The sequence below is a fragment of the Osmerus mordax genome, chromosome 14, assembly GCF_038355195.1.
Source record: "Osmerus mordax isolate fOsmMor3 chromosome 14, fOsmMor3.pri, whole genome shotgun sequence".
Classification (NCBI taxonomy): Eukaryota; Metazoa; Chordata; class Actinopteri; order Osmeriformes; family Osmeridae; genus Osmerus; species Osmerus mordax.
In genome coordinates this window covers 16,688,266-16,707,930 of record NC_090063.1, presented here as the reverse complement: position 1 = coordinate 16,707,930, position 19,665 = coordinate 16,688,266, and the positions used below count along the sequence as shown (strand labels likewise).

The following is a 19,665-nucleotide window of genomic DNA, read 5'->3' as shown; positions in this document are numbered from 1 at the left end:
GGGCCGGAATTGAACCCGGGTCGCTACGTGAGGGCCCAAGCGCGCACCAGTTCTCTTCCACGCGCCCTCTCGTTCCGCTCTCAGCACGCACTGCAGCCGCCCTTAAGAAGCACACGCTGCATGCAGCACGCATACATCCAGGACATGCTTCTTTGTCTCAAAGTGGCGCCGTGAACTTTGACCCTCTTGCTCATCCATCAATCACAGCCCGTGACGCCAAATTCTTTGAGTGTCGAAAAAATGGGTTGGTGAATTATTAATATACTGAAGGAAACTCGGTGCTTACCAGAGACACACATACTGTCGGAGGGTAAACAGGAGAGCTCTGCTACTGCTACTCCTGTAGTTATTCATGTGTAATGTGTGTAGTTCAGGTGATGTATCTGAGGGTACATCAGAGGATTGTGGGTCTTGGTTTGGGATTTTTGGTCGTCCTGCATTTGACTATGTGTTTGGACATATTAAATCTTTTTGTTTTTCGGCAGACTAGATAGATTGGTAGTTTGTGTTTTGGGACACATCCACACTCACAAATTGAAGGTTGGCTCTTTACCACTACCTAGTGATGGAGACCTTGAACTGCATGTGAACTTGTGACGGTTCGTGATCGCTGTTTTTCCACCTGCTGACTCACATTTCCATGTTTTTATGACAGCGGAATCCCTTCGATTCCCGGCCGTACATTACGTCATTTAGCAGACGCTCTTATCCAGAGAGACTTACAGTAAGTACAGGGACATTCCCCCCGAGGCAAGTAGGGTGAAGTGCCTTGCCCAAGGACACAACGTCATTTGGCACGGCCGGGAATCGAGCTGGCAACCTTCTGATTACTAGCCCGCTTCCCTAACCGCTCAGCCACCTGACTCCCCCCTCCCTTTCTCCTCTCCCCTTTCCTCACCCTTCCCTCCTCCTCTCTCCCCTCCCCCCATCCTTTCTCTCCTTCACTCCCCCCTCCCCTCTGTCTCTCTCCTTCACTCCCCCCTCCCCTCTGTCTCTCTCCTTCACTCCCCCCTCCCCTCTGTCTCTCTCCTTCACTCCCCCCTCCCCTCTGTCTCTCTCCTTCACTCCCCCCTCCCCTCTGTCTCTCTCCTTCACTCCCCCCTCCCCTCTGTCTCTCTCCTTCACTCCCCCCTCCCCTCTGTCTCTCTCCTTCACTCCCCCCTCCCCTCTGTCTCTCTCCTTCACTCCCCCCTCCCCTCTGTCTCTCTCCTTCACTCCCCCCTCCCCTCTGTCTCTCTCCTTCACTCCCCCCTCCCCTCTGTCTCTCTCCTTCACTCCCCCCTCCCCTCTGTCTCTCTCCTTCACTCCCCCCTCCCCTCTGTCTCTCTCCTTCACTCCCCCCTCCCCTCTGTCTCTCTCCTTCACTCCCCCCTCCCCTCTGTCTCTCTCCTTCACTCCCCCCTCCCCTCTGTCTCTCTCCTTCACTCCCCCCTCCCCTCTGTCTCTCTCCTTCACTCCCCCCTCCCCTCTGTCTCTTTGCCAAGAAAAAAGGATTGCTGCGTTTATATGACTGGGAATGTCCCAGGTACTCTTGAACTGTACTTGACAAATACACACATTAGTGGAAACCTTCCTGTACATTTCTCTACATGGAACTTGTGCAATGTTTGCTGGATAAGAAGGTATTGGTCATACAGAGGCTAACGTACAGAGGTCCAAAGGGCTTGAGCACTTTTTTCACCATCTCTGAGAACTGGGATAGAAGTATTTTTGGTCCGATAGGGTCTTGATCACGGACTTCGTGTCTTTGTAGAATTATGATTCAACCCCTTTCACCACTTCCTGTTCATCACAGTTTTCTATGACCAAATCTTTGCCCCACTTCCTGGTCCTCTCAGGTCTTTGTAACCAAACCATTTCTGAGTGTGTTTAAACCTGCTCTCGGTCCTCAGGCGTCATGTGTTACTGCTTTGGAAGAGCTCTCTTGTTCCTGATACAGAAGGTAGCCAATAACGTCAGTTTCAGACGAAACTCAATCATAATCATAACCGTAACCATGGCGTTATTGTCTTACGCATAAGGTCACCCTAACCCTAATCATGACCCAAACCCTAACCCTTCCGAGTCAATATAGTACCCAAATGGTACACACACACATAAACAACACACACACACACACACACACATACAGTATTGCTAGAATGATCATTATGGAAGCCTCCAGTCAGGTGAGATTGAACAGCAGGGCTTGTCCATCGCTGTAATCTGTATTTTGTATACGAGTTAATGATTACGGGTCACACACACCCTAACCTTTCCTAACCCCACCCGTGTCTGCCGCCCAGCCCATAGTTACCTACTCTCTGATCATCCTGTATATAAGCTTGTGTGCCTGACAAGGCTCTCTAAAGGGAGCAGGACTGCCTGAAAGGAATTCCCTCTGAAAACACATTTGAGGAACCTGAGGTAAAAGAAAGAAAGGGTTCTTGTATTTATACAAATACAAGAACATCCAGGAGGGTTCATAGCTTGAGGGATGTGTGTGTGTGTGTGTGTGTTTGACAGAAAGGTAAATTGATGTCTTCTTAAATATTGTTTCTGTCATTTAAATGTGTGCATAGTCCGTTTTAACTACTAATATACATTTCATACATACATGTATATACGTGTATACAGAAGGAAATGTAATTCGTGGATCTAAATCCTAAATCTGTCAAATGCAACAGTGAGGTTTTTTTTAAATATTTTTCTATAATGTTTTCCAAACTGCTCTATGATGTATTCATTTGGCACACAAGCCACTCACAGCACCGGAGATGAATGAAACCTGCAATCTTTTGATCTGTAGTCATGGCTCCCATCTCACAGCTTTTTCTTGTGTGGTGTGAGTCAGAGAATTTCTCTCAAAACACAACATTCCTACGCGAGTTCTTGGCTCTAAATCTCCTTCCTTTCGATCTTCTTTACTTCTTCGCTCTCCGTCTGTAAACATTTAAACCTGGCGGAGGGGCGTCAGGGGTCTACTCCACACTTGGACTGTAACTGCGATGAGCTACGTTGATCGTTTTATATAGAATAAAAACTTATAAAATACATATCAGTATTTTATTTGTATTCTTTTTCCGGGGGAGAGGGGGGTACGTTTGGCTTTTTGACGATCGTTCGTGGTTGTAGTGCTACACTTGATAACTCCAAACAGCCTGTAGAGTAGCTGCCTCAACAGACAGTAAGATTATGTTGATGATGTTGATGATGATAATGTTGGTGATGTTGATGATGATGATGATGATGATGTTGGTGGTGATGTTGAAAAAGATCTTGAAGAGTATGATAGTGAGTCAGTAGGGTCTAACCCCCTGATCGTCCTAACATCTCTGTTGTCTCCATCTTAGATGTCTCTACTTGTGGGCGTGGCCTTCCTGGCTCTCGCCCTATCAGACGGCGGGGTGCTGGCGTTCGCTCCGATCGGGGGCGGGGCCTCCTCCCACGTCAGCATCACAGGCACAGCGCTCCTGCAGAAGGTCACAGAGGTGTGTCGCGACGTCATCGAGGACGGAGGGGACGACTTCAACCCCACGGTAACGACACACCAACGGTACCGTTGCCGTGGTAACGCGTGCGCGCACACGCGTGCACACACAGGGAATGTCATCCCCCTTGAAACACACACATGATACATCGTCACCGTGAAAACCATGGATATTTATATAAAATCGCAATATTTACCAATCTGATGTACAGAATGAGGTTTCAGAGCATACGTCTCAAAACATGAAAAAAAAAAAACGACGTCACTGATTGGTTGACCCCCCCACCCTGAAAAAAACAATAACATCCCTCATTGGTTGACCCCTGACCCCTGGCTCCCAGGGCCCCTCCCCTGAGGAGCTGGTGCGAGCATGTCTGGGCCCGACCGCCACCGGAGAAGTGTCCGCTGCCAAGTTCCGCTCGGCGCTCAACCAGATCTACGTCCAGAACGGGCTGGTGGACCGAGACTTCGCCAACAGGTCAGACGCTTCCACTTCCTGTTCCTCCCCTCCACTTCCTGTACCTCCCCTCCACTTCCTGTTCCTCCCCTCCACTTCCTGTTACTAACTCCTGTGTAACTGACTTCACACACACAGACAATAATATAAATGAGCAACTGTCAACAGACACACTCACATGTACACACAGACATTTATGCAAACAAACAAAATAAACAAGTGACTATCAACAGACACACACACATATATACGCACACACATTTGCGCAAACAATTGATTGAACAAGCGACTGTCAACAGCCCACAGCACCACTTCAACTCTGAGGCCTTCGCTGAGGGGCGTGCCCTAATCACAGAGGGCTTGGCCAGCATCAAGTCCAACATCGCCAGCAAGAACTACCAGTCAGCCAGAGAGACTCTGGGCAGAGTCCTACACACACTACAAGTATGGAGACACACACACACACATACACACCACACACACACACCACACACACAACACACAAACACACACACAACACACAACATAGATTCTAACACCATGGGAGGCTGTTCCTCTGTATGTCGGGCCTTAGTACTGCAAATTGTTGTCAAGGAAGACACAAAGCAGGGTTTCAAAAAGAGTAAAAGGGGTTTTAATTTCCAGCCTTGCCACAACAAAAAATTAAAGAAATTAAAAGAAAAAGGCTTTGAAATAGTTAACTTTCCCCCACATGAACTTTCCTGTAATCAGGCCACAGTTCCAACCCTCTCACCGCTGACCTCTCTCCTTTCTATGAAGCCTATCTAGCCCTGCTAGCAATCATCCCTCTTAATGCTCCCCCACCGTCTTGGGAAACGTAGTTCTGTCAGTGGCCACCATTGTAGTTTGTAGTCCCGCATGACCTCAGCCTCTGGAGGGGGACATATCTCCCGTGTAGCAAATCTATATATATACTGTATATACATATATTTATACAATGTGTGTGTGCGTGTGTGTGTGCGCGTCCAGGACTTCTACAGTCACAGCAACTGGGTGGAGCTGGGGCACAAGGAACCCTATCTCAACCTCATCCGCCCGGACCTACCCCTGGAGAACCTGGCAGGTCTGTGTGTGTGTGTGTGTGTGTGCGCGTGCGTGTGAAGCTTGAGATTTCCAGAGAAAACCGTGTGAAACTGATCTGTAGGGGTGTAGCCTGAACACAGAGATAACAGATAAGAAATGATAGATAAGCGATGGTGAAAAATGGTTATTCTTGTGCTTTGTACCCTTCACAGGGTGATTATAGAGCTAACAGGGACACAGTCTCAAGGGTACTGAGCCAGTATGTGTGTGTGTGTGTTTGTGTGTGTGGGTGTATTTGTGTCTTCATGGTTTCTGCATAGTATGCATTTGACTTACTGTTCTGCATGAACCTTAACCCTTGTGCGATGGTTTTGTAGGTGTTGTGTAAACTTGTGTGTGTTATGTAGTTTTCTTTAAATGGGTGTGTTGTGTAAAAGTATATGTGTGTACAGTATGTGTCTGTCTGTGTGTAGATGTTGTGTAAATACGGTATAGTTACATTGTGTTTGCGTGGGTATGTGTTTTGATACTGTATAGTGACATTGTGTTTGTGTGGGGGTCTGTATGTGTGTGTGTGTTTTGATACTGAATAGTGAGTGTGTGTGTGTTGGGCAGGTGTGGACACCCCGACCTGCAGTGACTGTGCCAGTGGAACCTGTCCTAACCAGATCCTGCCCAGCATCCTGAAGGAGAAGAAGCTCACCTCAGGATACATGGGGATCTTCTCTCCAGCCAAGCCTCCAGGTCACACACACACACACACACACAATGTCACTATACCGTATCAAAGTACACACACACACACACACAATGTCACTATACCGTATCAAAGTACACACACACACAACCCCCCCCATCCCAGCTCTCTAACCCCCCCTCCCAGCTCTCTAACCCCCCCTCCCAGCTCTCTAACCCCCCCCATCCCAGCTCTCTAACCCCCCCTCCCAGCTCTCTAACCCCCCCCCCCTCCCAGCTCTCTAACCCCCCCCCCCTCCCAGCTCTCTAACCCCCCCCCCATCCCAGCTCTCTAACCCCCCCCCCATCCCAGCTCTCTAACCCCCCCCTCCCAGCTCTCTAACCCCCCCCCCCCTCCCAGCTCTCTAACCCCCCCCCTCCCAGCTCTCTAACCCCCCCCCCCTCCCAGCTCTCTAACCCCCCCCCTCCCAGCTCTCTAACCCCCCCCCTCCCAGCTCTCTAACACCCCCCCCCCCCTCCCAGCTCTCTAACCCCCCCCCTCCCAGCTCTCTAACCCCCCCCATCCCAGCTCTCTAACCCCCCCCCCCCCTCCCAGCTCTCTAACCCCCCCCTCCCAGCTCTCTAACCCCCCCCCCCCTCCCAGCTCTCTAACCCCCCCCTCCCAGCTCTCTAACCCCCCCCCATCCCAGCTCTCTAACCCCCCCGCCCTCCCAGCTCTCTAACCCCCCCCATCCCAGCTCTCTAACCCCCCCTCCCAGCTCTCTAACCCCCCCCCCTCACCTCCAACAGGTAAGTGCAGTCACGGCGGGGGAGCAGACCTCACAAGCACGACCAACCCTCGCGGCGGCATCAACAAGGACGAGCGTCGCCCCGACAACGCTGACTTCCACGACAACGCCATCGCCGTGGCGACCGCTGCCAGCCTCCAGCTGCTGGACAACATCCGTAACGTTGTTGGCAACGGAGAATACCTACGGTAAGATGTGCAAAACACTGTCATCTGTGTGTTTGTGTTGGGTTATAGATGAAATGCTGTTATGCTCAACTCCCTCCTCCCTCCCCTACCCCCTCACCTCCCCCCCTCACCTCCCTCCCCCTCACCTCCCTCCCTCTCCCTCCCTCCCCCTCCCTCCCTCCCTCCCCCTCACCTCCCTCCCCCTCCCTCCCTCCCCTACCCCCTCACCTCCCCCCCTCCCTCCCTCCCCCTCCCTCCCTGCCCCTCACCTCCCTCCCCCTCACCTCCCCCTCCCTCCCTCTCCCCCTCAGTCTGATGGGTATAGCCCGCTCCTCTGTGATCGTGTTCGTCATCGACACCACGGGCAGCATGGCCGATGACATTGAGGAGGCACGCAGGGTCGTCTTCAACATCATCGACACCAAGAAGGGAACCCAGGATGAGCCGTCTGAATACATCCTGGTGCCCTTCAACGACCCCGGTAACGACCCTGCCATGACCCCTGTCTACTACACACTAGTCCCCTGTTTAGTACACACTAATCTTGTATGCGGGTCTGTGTGTGTGTGCGTGTGTGCGTGTGTGCGTGTGTCTGTGTGTGTGTGCGTCTGTGTGTGTGTGCGTGTGCAGCATTCGGGCCTCTGATCAGGACCATAAATCCAGATATTATGAAAGCAGAGATCTCCAAGCTCAAAGCTAATGGAGGTGGAGACACACCAGAGATGTGCCTATCAGGACTGCAGGTACTGTGACTGACAGCTTTGCCACCCAATCAGATTCACACCCCCAAAAACCTTTTCATCTCAGTTTTTCCAACACAAAAGTTTGCCACCAGTTTGCCAAATCTTGTTCTTGTCTTTAAATTGTCATTACATATTATACATCTAGAAAACACTTTTATCCAAAGCAATGACGTACAAATAGTGCACATAGAAGTGTGTATTTCTGCAGTGTTTCAGCGTTCAAGAAACGTCTGTATTTACGAGCCACATCTTGTTCTCTTCTTCCTTTCCTTTCTCCTCTTTCCTCTTTCTCGTCTTTGCCCCTCCCTCTTTTCTTCTCCTCCATCATCCCTCTCTTCTCCTCCATCATCCCTCTCTTCTCCTCCTCCATCCTCCCTCTCTTCTCCTCCTCCATCATCCCTCTCTTCTCCCCCTCCATCATCCCTCTCTTCTCCTCCTCCATCATCCCTCTCTTCTCCTCCTCCATCATCCCTCTCTTCTCCATCATCCCTCTCTTCTTCTCCTCCATCCTCCCTCTCTTCTTCTCCTCCATCATCCCTCTCTCCAGTTGGCCCTGACGGGCGCTCCAGGCTCCTCCCACATCTATGTGTTCACCGATGCCGAGGCGAAAGACATCGCTCTGAAGGACACCATCGTAGCTCTCATCAGGAGCACCAAGTCCACGGTGAGCGCACGAACACACACACGCACACACACACACATACACACATGACATGTGCCCTCACACACTCCCTCAGACACTTACCATCCCCTCCCTACCTCCCTCCTCTCTTCTTCACCCTTCTCCCCTCCCCGCTTTCGCCTCCCCTCCCCCCCCTCCACGCTCTCCCCTCCCCTCCACGCTCTCCCCTCCCCTCCACGCTCTCCCCTCCCCTCCGCGCTCTCCCCTCCCCTCCGCGCTCTCCCCTCCCCTCCGCGCTCTCCCCTCCCCTCCGCGCTCTCCCCTCCACGCTCTCCCCTCCACACTCTCCCCTCCACGCTCTCCCCTCCACGCTCTCCCCTCCACGCTCTCCCCTCCACTCAACGCTATCCCCTCCCTTCCTCCAGGTGTCGTTCTTCATGACGGGCAAAGGGAGACGCCGGCGTGACCTGGGGCTCCGCGCTGGTTTTGATGCGTACCGTGAGCTGGCTCTGGCCTCAGGGGGGCAGGCCATCCTGGTGTCCAAGAGCTCCCTGCCCCAGGCCACAGACATCATCCTCGACTCCTCCACCTCCGCACTGGTGCGTTCTCTCTCTCTCTCTTTCCCTGTTTCTCACTCTCTCTCTTACAACTTTGGAAACTTACACAGAAACGTGTAAGTCTGAAAATGTGTACAACTGGGTGATACAATACAATTGAATTGTATGTATTCTAAATGTATACGACAACAATAAAGTTTTTTCTATAAAAGTAAAGATTTTTTGTGGGGGGAAAGTCTGCTAAGATCTCCCTCTCCCTCCTGTCAGGTGACAGTTCTCCAGCAGGCGAGGAACCCAGGGAAGACGGAGACCTTCTCCTTCCTGCTGGACGCGTCTCTGACCAACATCACCATCTACATCACTGGAACCTCTGTCCCCTTCATCTTGAAGAACCCAGCAGGTAACCATGGAGACACAAGGAGACACTCAGCTAGGATATTCTCTCCTTCCATTCCTTCTACCTCCCCTCCCTTTCAAATTTACATTTAGTAAATGTTGCATTTGACATTTAATTCATTTAGCAGCTTATCCAAAGCAAACTTATTAATATAACATTTAGAAAGTACAGCCCAAGATCTACATCCCTTCCTTTATTCCAACCAGTGCCGGTCCTGAAGAGGGGGGCGGCAATTTTCTGAGTGCATACAATATTCAAACAAGTTTTTTCAAACAAGTTTTAAATGCACTACCAGCAGAGGGCACCAACCGCAGCACGTCATATATCCGTGTTGTGTGTGTGGGGGAGGGGGGGGGGGGGAGGGGGGGGGGGGGGTAGAGACAAACCTTGTCTCGGGCGGCAAATGTTCTAGGACCGGCACTGCTTCCAACCTTGTCCTCCATCACAGATCTGACGTGAGTGAAGGAGGTAACATCTGTGTGTAGGTGAGCATGTTTTCACCCACCCAGTCACCCACTCAAATGGGTCTGAAAAAGATCCACTCAGGGTAGAACAACAACACTGTTCTCTTTTGGCAAGTTTGCTTCCATGCCTGTCCACCTTATCAAGAAAAGAAACTAAAGGAATTCCAAGAATTTCAACACAAACCCGAAACCAGAACGATCCTGTGCGTGACCTTTTGTGACCTTTGCCCCTAGGAGTGACCCAGAGCCAGGCGGAGGCCAACGGGAAGCTGGGGATGGTGTTTTCTGTGGGGAACCTCCAGCGCATCCGCCTCAACCCCGACAAACTGGCGGGAGTCTGGGAGATCAACGTCCAGTCCTCCAGCCCCTACACACTCAAGGTCACAGGTGAGCGTCAAAATGCAATGGCCGACTTGAGGCACAAAATGGCCGACCCTGTGGCACAAAATGGCCAACCTGTGGCACAAAATGGCCAACCTGTGGCACAAAATGGCCACCCCAGTGGCCCAAAATGGCCAACCTGCATCACTTACTGTTCTAGACCTTTTAGAGTGTATTTGATTTATCTCAGTGCAGTAAAAGAGATGGATTGTTCACATCAGAGCCCATGGTGAGGCAAATTAAATGCACTTGACTTACTTTTAAATACTTACATTGTTATTCAATTAAGCAAACATGACTTTTGACATGACCGGTGAATAGATCACAGTGATCAACCTTAAGGGTTGTCCGATTTCCCCCCCAAAAAGATCTAACTGTGAACCCTTCAAAAATGGTTTTCAAGTAATCCAATTTATATGACGTAAATTTGACCAAACAAAGGCAAGTGATGAAACCAACTGTTTTTGAATATTCCCTTGTGTTCTGACAGTGTGTTCGCTCGTGTGTGTGCGTGTATGTGTGTGTGTGTGTCTCCAGGCCAGAGCATCATCACCTTCATCTATGACTTTGTGGAGGCGTTCGAGGGTCCGCACCCAGGCTACGCTGTCATCACTGGCCGCCCACAAGCAGGTAGCAACACACTACACACAGACACTACACTACACACACACACACACTACACACTATACACACAGACAGTTGTATGGCCCACAAAATGTTCATTTTTTTTCTTAGTTTACTATCCTAGGTAGCTCGGACAAGACAGACACACACACTTACCAGACTATTCTCAACTCTCTTTCCTCCTCCTTTCCTTCCTTCTTCCCGTTGTCCCAGGCAACCCTGCCATGCTGTTGGTGTCGGTGATGGGCAGGAAAGGGCCGGCGTCCGTCAAGGTGGGAGACGTCTCCATGGTGATGGTGTCCGGGTCCGAGGTCGTCAGAGGGGATCTGAAAGACGTGGGCAACGGAGACTTCCTGGTTACAGTAACCAAGGTGCCTGCAGGGGAGTTTGTGGTACTGTTGAACGGGACGGACGTGGAGTCGGCCAGCGAGTTCCAGAGACAGTCCACCACCCAGATGTCAGTCTCCACCGTCTCCATCAAGGTAAGGGGGGAATTCCTGTTTACCTTGAGATTAGGACCAATCAGACCACTGGGATTTGACTTACAACATACTCCCTCTGCCTCTTCCTTCCTGCCTCCTACCTCTCTACTATTTCTTACCTCCCCTTCTTTTCCTTCCTTCCTAACCTCCCCTCCCTCCCCCTCCCTCCCCCCACCCCCCTTCCTCCAGGCTGTGATTGACAGCTCAGTAGAGCCTGGTGAGGTGTTCTCCCTACCCTTCACAGTGGTAACCTCGGCAACTAGCGGCAGCTGCACCTTCTCTGTAAAGAACGACAGAGAAATCCCCATGGTGTTCCCAGCCAGGTAGGACGACAACGACAACAAACATTTCATGACAGTAAAAGTCCAAGTTGTATTAAAACAAAACGACTAATACTTGTGAGGAATTCCTAAGAATCCAATTTAACCAACAACTCATACACATACACCTCTCCTCTCCCTCCAGCATTCCCGTGTCGCCCGCAGGCGTGGCCAACAGCACCCTGACCATCTCCCCGCCCGCCAGCACGCCCTCAGGCACAGACGTGACCCTGACCCTGGAGGCCAAGGCTCCTGGCGGGGGGGACTCGAACTACGCTGTCCTCAGACTGTCCGTGGTCAAGAAGGTACAGAGGGAGTTTCTGTCTCCCCTCTCCTTCTTCCTCGTCTCGTCTCTCTCCACTTAATGTGTTCGTTTAGCAGACAATACAACCATTTGTTTTTTAGTTTTTTTACCTGAGATCTCTTGATCTGCAGTCAAATGCTCTAACCGCTGAGCTATACCTTCTCTATCTACCATTAATGCCTCCTGTTCCTGACCCCACTTTCTGTCTTGTCTTCCCCCTTCCCCCTCTCTCCCCCCCCAGATCACAGACTTCACCCCTCCCCAGTGCAAGTTGGTCAGCATAGAGGCGGACCACTGCCCCTACAACTGCCCCACCGACACCACCCTCCGCTGGGGGCTCTCCGCCAACATCTCCGACATCAACGGCACCGGCATCAAGAGCCTCACCCTGCGCCAGGGCAACGGCAACCTCACCCTCACCTCGCTTAGCGACCCCGTCGTCACGGCGACCTACAATGCCTCCTGCTGCTCCCAGGTTTTTGAGCTGGTCACCGTGGACAACCAGGGGAACGTGGGGAACTGTTTACACTCCATAGTGCGTTCTTCTGGCCCCGCCCCCCTGGCTCTGTCCCTCCCCCTGCTGGTGTGTCTGCTAGGCTCCGCCCTCACACCTCTGAGAGACTTCTTCCTGCTTCTGTAGGCCTGGGATTGGCTAGCCGTTCTACTGACTTCGCCTTCACTGCCTCCCTATTGGCCAGAATGTGACAACATCGAGTGCCTGGCGACCTCTAGTGTCTTAAACTGCCAAATAAAAATGGTGGGGAAATGCGAAAGAGAAAAGGGCACATTTTTATTCTCAAGCTTGCCATCGTAAATTTTTTTGAAGTTTCTCCGTGGAGGGATACTGTGTTACTATCGCAAGTCATACTGAAGCGTGTTCCTCGCCTACCTACCAGAGAAATCGTCTCCGCAAAATGGAATCTGTGAATAATCTGAAAGGATTTATTTGTCTTCAAAATAAAGATTTTTTTCATCGTCTTTCATTTGTTTTTGTCTTCTGAGTCGTTTCCTCCGATTTAAACAATCTACTCTGGTGTTTAGAAGCTATTAAGAGGACAGCAGTATTAGTGTAAACAAATCTTGAAAACAATCGTTTAATAACTTTATACAAGAAAAGATCTGCATCTGCAACCGCCTAAAGATAAGTTGATAATTATATCAGGTACAAAGTAATTGACTCAATGTAAAAATGTTTTCCATTTTAATTCACAGTTTTCTGAAAACATTTTCCAAAAAATAAATGCAAAATTCATTTTTTTACACATTTAAGTGTAGTTTACAAAACAATATGACCAAATGTACACATTTACAAAGTTAAAATGTGTTTAAACATGTCTTGAGGCTCCTTGCATTGCAATACAATGCATCGCAGACTTGGATAAACAAATTAATGTTAAAAATGTACTGGTACGAGCAGGATTTGTGATGATCCAAGAATAGCTGCGATGCATTTTCTAATTAAGTGCCAAGGGTCAGGTTTTACCAACCAGATCCAGAATTTTACTATATCAGTCAAACTCTCTGAATCATGATTCAGACAATTACATAGGAACATTTTTTTAAATAATAATTGTGGAACAGTCTGTACAAAAACCTAGAGGAGGACTCATTCACAGCAATGAGCATGTTACTGATGAACAAATCTTTCTTTTTTACGAATGATATAATTTATCATTTCTAGGGAGTTTTTAAATCTTACATCAAGAAAGATGTTACAGAATTTAAAATAAATAGAATAAATGGATGAAGCAGAATCCCAGTCCTCACTGTAACTAGCTCACATGTATGTGCTGTTATGGGACAGCACATACATGTAACATACGTGTGTTTTTATAAACTAAACATGAAAAAATAGGCTTTCTCAACCCATTCCTCAGTATTCTGTGTCATTCATGAATTAATTGTATTCAAATGAACTATAAACCGACTTCCTCATCAAGTTTGGCTGCGGTCACACAAAGCCCTTTTTCAAACCACACCTGCCTTCGAACTTCTATCAAATGTTTGCTTTAAAAAATTACTCTAAGGTCTTCGGGTAAAACCACAGATGTGTGCATCTGCTTCCTGCACATGAGACAACCACAGCTGTGGTCGCCCCATTTACCTTGTTCTGTAAGTACAAATGAAATATGTTCACTTAAAATGGGGATTTATTTTTGTTACTTAGCACAAGTGCAGTGAATGTGGCCCATTAAAACTAGTTCACACTTCCCCAACAAACACCAAGCATTCTACTGTTGTCAGTTGGGTTTGAAATAAAATAACTGTCATTATAACACCGCCTCAACAAACGCCAACAGTTATTTCACACCAAACCAACACAGCCTAACAAATGTTGGCATTTGTTGATGCCTGTTGGTGTTTGTTGGAGCAGTGGGAAAATGACAGTTATATTTCCAAACATTCTAAGCCCAACAGCTAACAGTAGAATGTTTGGTGTTTGTTAGACATTGTTGGTGTGTGTGAACTGGCCTGATGAGACAAGTGTGTGTGTGTTCATCACGCAACTAGCCCTGGTGCCCCTCCCCCAACCTGTGCACGTTCTTCAGGTGTTTCTTCAGGTGCCCAGACTGGGTGAACGTCTTCCCGCACTGAGGGCAGCGATGTGGTTTCTCCCCCGTGTGGATCAGTTTGTGCCTCTTCAGGTTATTATAATCCAGGAAGCCCTTCCCACAGAACGGGCACCAGTGCCTCTTCTCCCCATTGTGCCAGCGCAGGTGGACGTTCAGCTCCACTTTCCTCTTGAACTTCTTCTCGCACAGAGAGCAGTGGAAGGGTTTCTCCCCCGTGTGGACCCTCAAGTGGGCCTCTACGTCCCTCTGGGTGAAGAATCCCTTGCTGCACACCTGGCAGGTGAAAGGCCTCAGGTGCCCGTGGACCATCTGGAGGTGCTTGGTCAGGCCGAAGCGGTACGTGAACGTCTTGCTGCATTGCGGACACTCGTGGCTCTCGCCGCTGTGCACCCGGCCATGCCGGTTCAGGCCCTTGGCGTCCGGGAAGCCCTTACCGCAGAGCGTGCAGAAGAACGGCCGGTCCCCGGTGTGCTGGCTCACGTGGCTCTCCAGTGCCGCCGTGCTGCTGAGAACGCGCCCGCATGCACCGCACTGGTTCTTCAACAGGCGGTTGCCGATGCGCTGCAGCGGTTGGCTCGGCGAATTGGAATCGTCCAGCGGCGGCTCTTTGTCGGGGGTGTGTGGCTGCGGGGGTGTTTTGGCGGCGTTGGTGTGGCGGAGGGTGGCGGATCTGGCGGTTGGGCTGCGTGGGGAGGGAGGGGAGCGTTTGTGACTGGAGCGAGAGGAGGTGGGTGGCGGGGTGGAGGGGGAGAGGTGCTGAGGCGTGCTTGAACAGGGGCTTCCGTTGAGGGGGCTGCGCTGGGGGGCCGTAGGGGTCTTGGAGGTTGATTCTGGGGCCTTCTCTAACTGGGCTGTGCTACGTCCCCTGGTCGTCATGGGAGTCGACGACTTGAGAGACTCAACCTGTCTGGGTGGAGTCACAGCCGTGTCGGCTCTTCCTGATTGGCCGGACTTGCCGGCTGCGTTATTTGTAGCCTTGGGTTGGTTAACGGCTTTAGACATTCTGGGTTTCTTAGGAGCGATGGGGGAGGAGTCAGTTTCCGTGCCGCTGGAATGTGGGCGGGGCCTGAGGCGGGCTTTGAGTCGGGCAAACAGCAACTCTTTAGCGCTGGCGCTAGGTCTGCGAGCTCCTTCCTTGGTGTCGACGGGACTCGTCTCCGTGGCGACCGTTCTGGTCTCTGTGGTTTCCGTAGAAACAACGGGAAGGGGCGAGGCCTCGCCTACATCCTCAGACTCCATCTGCAATTGGATAGCACGTTTTTGATTAAATAAATGGACTATGGACAGAACATTAGTAAAGTAAGACACAGGTGTACAATTTGAAATCCACAGTGTGTGTTTGCGATATAATGAATCCGGTTACCTGTAGTGGATCTGGGACTGGATCTGCTGGGGCTGAGGCTGGGGCTGGGCCAGGGGCTGGGACAGGGGCTGGGACAGGGGCTGGGACAGGGGCTGGATCTGATGCCGGGCCTGGAGCTGGGCCTGGGACAGGGGCCGAGGCTGGGACAGGGGCTGAGGCTAGGACAGGGGCCGAGGCTGGGACAGGGGCTGGGACTGGATCTGATTCCTGGGCTGGTGCTGGGACGGGGGCTGATGCTGGGACCAGGGCTTGGGCAGGGGCTGAAACTGGGGCTGGTTCCGGTTCTGGTTCAGCCTGCACTTGTATAGGTAAGACCGCCAGCTGGGCCAGGAATTGATTTTTCGACAGATGGCCGAGAGGGTCGGGGGTCGTCTCCTTGGAAACAAGGTTGGTCAGCCTCAGCAGAGCCACGGGTATCTTCTCTGACGTTGCCGAGGGCGTTGCCGAGGGCGTTGTCGAGGGGGCCGGGGTAGTCTGCACATGCTCGGTAGACAAATGCGGCAACTTAAGGGCAGAAACGGGGACAGCTGCCGAGGGTTCGGCCGACGACGTAGCCGACACTGCGACGTCAATCGGCGAAGGCGTTACCACGGTAACCGCCCTGGACGTGACGGGCGGCTGTCCGGATGCTACAGCGGCCACCGGTTGGGCGTGTTCATTCATCTGACCGGTTACTAGAGACTGATGTCTTGGCGATAGAACTACTATGCGTTGGGGAACACCTAGCTGTTGCCTTGACGATCCAGCAGCTAACTGAGGGACAACCATAGAAGTCTGCATAGACGACGCAGTTGTTATTTGAGCCGTAACCATGGACCGGTATTTTGGCGAGACAACTATTATACGAGCGGGTAATGGCTGTTGCTTAGGTAATCCAACTGCTGTTTCGCCTGTGCCTGTGGGCTGTTGTTTCGGTGATCCCACTGTGGTTTGGCCCATTGCAGTGTTCTGTTGCCTAGGTGATCCCACTGCTGTCTGCCCAACAGTACAGGCCTGTTGCATTGGTGATATGACTGTTTGGGCTATAGCAATCGCCAGTTGCCCAGGTAAGCCGACTGTTGTTTGGGCTGTAGTTACAGCCAGTTGTCTAGGCGATCCGACTCTTGTTTGGGGTATAGTCATGACTGGTTGTCTAGGTGATCTGGTCCTTGTTTGGGGTATAGTGACGACTGGTTGTCTAGATGATCTGACTCTTGTTTGGGTTTTAGACATGGCCGGTTTTCTAGGCGGGCAAATTGTTTTACCAACAACACAGGCCTGTGGCATTGGTGATCCAACTGTTGTTTGGCTCACAGCCATCGCCAGTTGCCCAGGTGAGCTGACTGTTTGGCCTACAGTCTTGGCCTGTCGCCCAAGTGTTCTGACTGTTGTTTGACCTACAGCACTGTCCGGTTGCCTTGGTGATTCAACTGTTGTTTGGACCACAGCAGAAGGCTGTTGCCCGTGTGGCCTGGCTCTTGTTTGCCTAGTGACCAAGACCTGCCGTGGAGGAGATGTGGCAGGCTGCTGGAGGGCTTCAGAAGGCCGTGGGGAGGTGGGGGCAGCCTGAGACCGAAGGGGTCTGGGGCTCCGCCGCGTTGGGGGTGGTAGCGATGACGTGTTGTCAACACAGGTCGCGGTGTATGGCACATCGAAAACAGAGGTTGACGTATCGTTAGTCAGCGCTGGCTGGACGGCCGGTGGTTGCTGTGTGGTGATGTCAGCTGTTTGCTGGCCAGAGGTATCAACCGTCTCCTGTACTGAGGGTGTGACAATTGACTGTTTGTGTTGATCAGCAATTTTTATCAGTTCGACTATTCCAAAATGCACTGGTTCTGCTGAGGTTGGGGGAGGGACCATAGACGGTTTTGCAGCACATGGGTGTGCGACAGTTGACTTTTGTTGTTTTTGTTTAAGCAGTTCTTGTTGCTGCTCTTGCTGCTGCTCAGCAAATGCTAACAGCTGCTCTATTCCAGATGGTATCACTTCCTGCAGTTCCTCAGCAACTACCTGTGGTTGCGTTATTCCTGGAGATGCCACTACTGGTGGCTGCTGGGCAACCACAGACTGATTTCCCGTTGCCTCTGTCAGTTGCTGCTGCTTTGCGACCACAGACGGTTGTGGTTGCTGTTGAACCAGCAACGGCTCCACACTTTCAGGCTCTCCACCCCCTGGTTGTTGCTCGGCTCCAGGGGTGTGGTCCAGGTCCTTGTCCTCTCTGCACGGGCTGGTAATTGGGCTCGCGGTCTGGCTGGTAGTTTGCGGGGCCTCCTGGGGTTCTGGAGCTCTCTCGGGGGGCGGCGGCACTTCGGATGACTGGGCGGTGGGGGGCCACTCTGGGATGTTGCGGCCGACCAGGGCCCTTAGTGTGCTCGGGAGCAGAGCTGAGGAGAGGAGGGGTAGAGAGGAGAGCAAAGAGGGGGGAGATCGAGAGGATAGCAAAGAGGGGGGAGATTGGGAGGATAGCAAAGAGGGGGGAGATAGAGAGGAGCGCAAAGAGGGGGGAGATCGAGAGGAGAGCAAAGAGGGGGGAGATCGAGAGGATAGCAAAGAGGGGGGAGATAGAGAGGAGAGCAAAGGGGGGGGGGGGGGGGGGGGGGGTTCGAAAGGGTAACAGATGTAAATCCAAACAAATAAACTGCTCCTGAAAATGTGCTGCCATATTTTGATTCTGGTAACAGGTTAGCTTCCCGTACCTGGGATCTCCCGGAGGTCCGGTCTGCGGATGAGAGTCGGCGGCCCGTCTTCCTGTTTCAACAGGATGTACCCCGGAGCGTAATCATCGTCGTATTCCGTTTCCTGGACACAGACACGAACACACATACAGTCAGGCACTCGTTCTTAACATCCTGATAGGAGGACGTTATCATTATTATAAACTGGGTTTGGCCCTCTGGGGATAAATAAACCTTTCTGAACTGAAAAAGTATTCAATAACAATTTCATAATTATTAGGTGTTCATATGTGATATGTCAGAGTGAGCACATAGGCAGTAACCTTGATGACAGCGACAGTAGCCTAGACAAGGAAAACCTGCGAACCAGGGTGGTCAATGTTAGCTAAAGGTAGTTCCTGTTTTTACAGTCACTATAGTGTAGAGTTAGCGTAGTTATAGCTCAGTGGTAGAGCTTTTGACTGCAATTAGCCTATGCCCCCCCCCACCCCCACCGCCGAACATTGCTTTAGATACACGGGAGTACATTACTTAATTATACCTCTTGTTTGATGAGTATGAAGGCCATCTGACGGTTGCTGTCGCCATGCGCACCCGCCTCTTGGCCCTCCTCGTCCCATTGACCGTTGCCGACCCCACATTGTTCAGCAACACCTCTCAATGAAGGAAGGGCTGCATGGGAGAACCACTCACTGCTGAAGCTGTCTATAATCAAACTGCTAATCAGACATCCGGCGCTCTACAGGCTACATCGCGAACGTCACTTGCTTCCCTGTTCTACATTGATCTTACTGTGGCATTGCTGATGGTCCACAGTGGGTCAATCTGATAACGTGTAGGTTCAATATAAACAGCTACGTTTTGTAATCTTGGTAATAACTAGCTAGGCTCTGATCAGTCAACTGTTTAGTCAACTGAAGGCACCCATCGACTGATGTTTACTGTTAACCATGAACACGAGCAAGACAGCTACTCACCACATTGAATCCCGACGTCGCGTTTATTTATAGGTGGTCTCTCAAGATTCTGACCGGAATCCACTGTTTCGCTGTTATTTAATCTGGAATGTATGGAATTATCTCCATTCTGAGTACATCGGAACTTCGCTTTAAGGTCTTCATTTTCCGATTTTATCCTGGATATTTCTGCTTTCAGTTCATCGACCATAGTTTCAAAAAGTTTCGTTGTTTCCGATACCGCCGTCCTCAGGGCGGTGTCCATTACTGTGGCAAACTGGGTTTGAAAATCTTCTTTTGACATGTTGACAGCGTTAGTCCCCTACCCTTACTATGTTACATCAGGTGTTTGTTATTGTTTCCAATGCAATAAATTGATTTTAGACGGCCACGGCCTCTTCCTTCTCATCCAACATGGCTTTCCTTGTTTCATGTGACGTAGATTTAGATGGGCGGGATCGTCTGTGCATTTCCTGTGAACACTAACATGTAAACACCCCGATCTTTATTATAAATCTATTAACAATTGTTATATTGTCCTTATTTTACTGTCTATTTACATTGCTCAGTTCAAGCTATTTGCCGTATTCTGAACAATAATTTT

At 50.8% G+C, this 19,665-nt stretch overlaps 2 protein-coding genes across 3 annotated transcripts in view; one reads left to right on the top strand and one right to left on the bottom strand.

Moving 5' to 3' along the window:
* Window positions 1-12,493, top strand: part of vwa11 (von Willebrand factor A domain containing 11) — a 20,202-nt gene extending 7,709 nt beyond the window's left edge. Inside the window, exons 1-18 of one of the 2 annotated variants that reach the window (XM_067249944.1) lie at window positions 2,367-2,406; window positions 3,333-3,518; window positions 3,811-3,947; window positions 4,226-4,370; window positions 4,917-5,010; window positions 5,586-5,714; window positions 6,456-6,642; window positions 6,933-7,102; window positions 7,252-7,364; window positions 7,912-8,028; window positions 8,412-8,585; window positions 8,811-8,943; window positions 9,639-9,791; window positions 10,323-10,415; window positions 10,623-10,891; window positions 11,081-11,214; window positions 11,357-11,516; window positions 11,757-12,493. In XM_067249944.1, coding sequence (XP_067106045.1) covers window positions 3,333-3,518; window positions 3,811-3,947; window positions 4,226-4,370; window positions 4,917-5,010; window positions 5,586-5,714; window positions 6,456-6,642; window positions 6,933-7,102; window positions 7,252-7,364; window positions 7,912-8,028; window positions 8,412-8,585; window positions 8,811-8,943; window positions 9,639-9,791; window positions 10,323-10,415; window positions 10,623-10,891; window positions 11,081-11,214; window positions 11,357-11,516; window positions 11,757-12,155 — 2,793 coding nt within the window. In that variant the 5' untranslated portion in view covers window positions 2,367-2,406 and the 3' untranslated portion in view covers window positions 12,156-12,493. Of the gene's footprint in view, window positions 1-2,366; window positions 2,407-3,332; window positions 3,519-3,810; window positions 3,948-4,225; window positions 4,371-4,916; window positions 5,011-5,585; window positions 5,715-6,455; window positions 6,643-6,932; window positions 7,103-7,251; window positions 7,365-7,911; window positions 8,029-8,411; window positions 8,586-8,810; window positions 8,944-9,638; window positions 9,792-10,322; window positions 10,416-10,622; window positions 10,892-11,080; window positions 11,215-11,356; window positions 11,517-11,756 lie in introns of those variants that run through there. The other variant, XM_067249943.1, reaches the window with a different exon arrangement.
* A 163-nt stretch (window positions 12,494-12,656) lies between these two features.
* LOC136956107 (uncharacterized) lies at window positions 12,657-19,471 on the bottom strand. Its single transcript, XM_067249940.1, has 5 exons — window positions 19,083-19,471; window positions 18,647-18,777; window positions 18,127-18,229; window positions 15,452-17,814; window positions 12,657-15,327 (listed from the first exon to the last, which is right to left on the bottom strand). Exons 1-5 carry the CDS (start codon window positions 19,363-19,365, stop codon window positions 14,023-14,025), a joined length of 4,185 nt encoding a protein of 1,394 aa, XP_067106041.1. The 5' UTR covers window positions 19,366-19,471; the 3' UTR covers window positions 12,657-14,022.
* Between the last annotated feature and the right edge of the window lie 194 nt (window positions 19,472-19,665).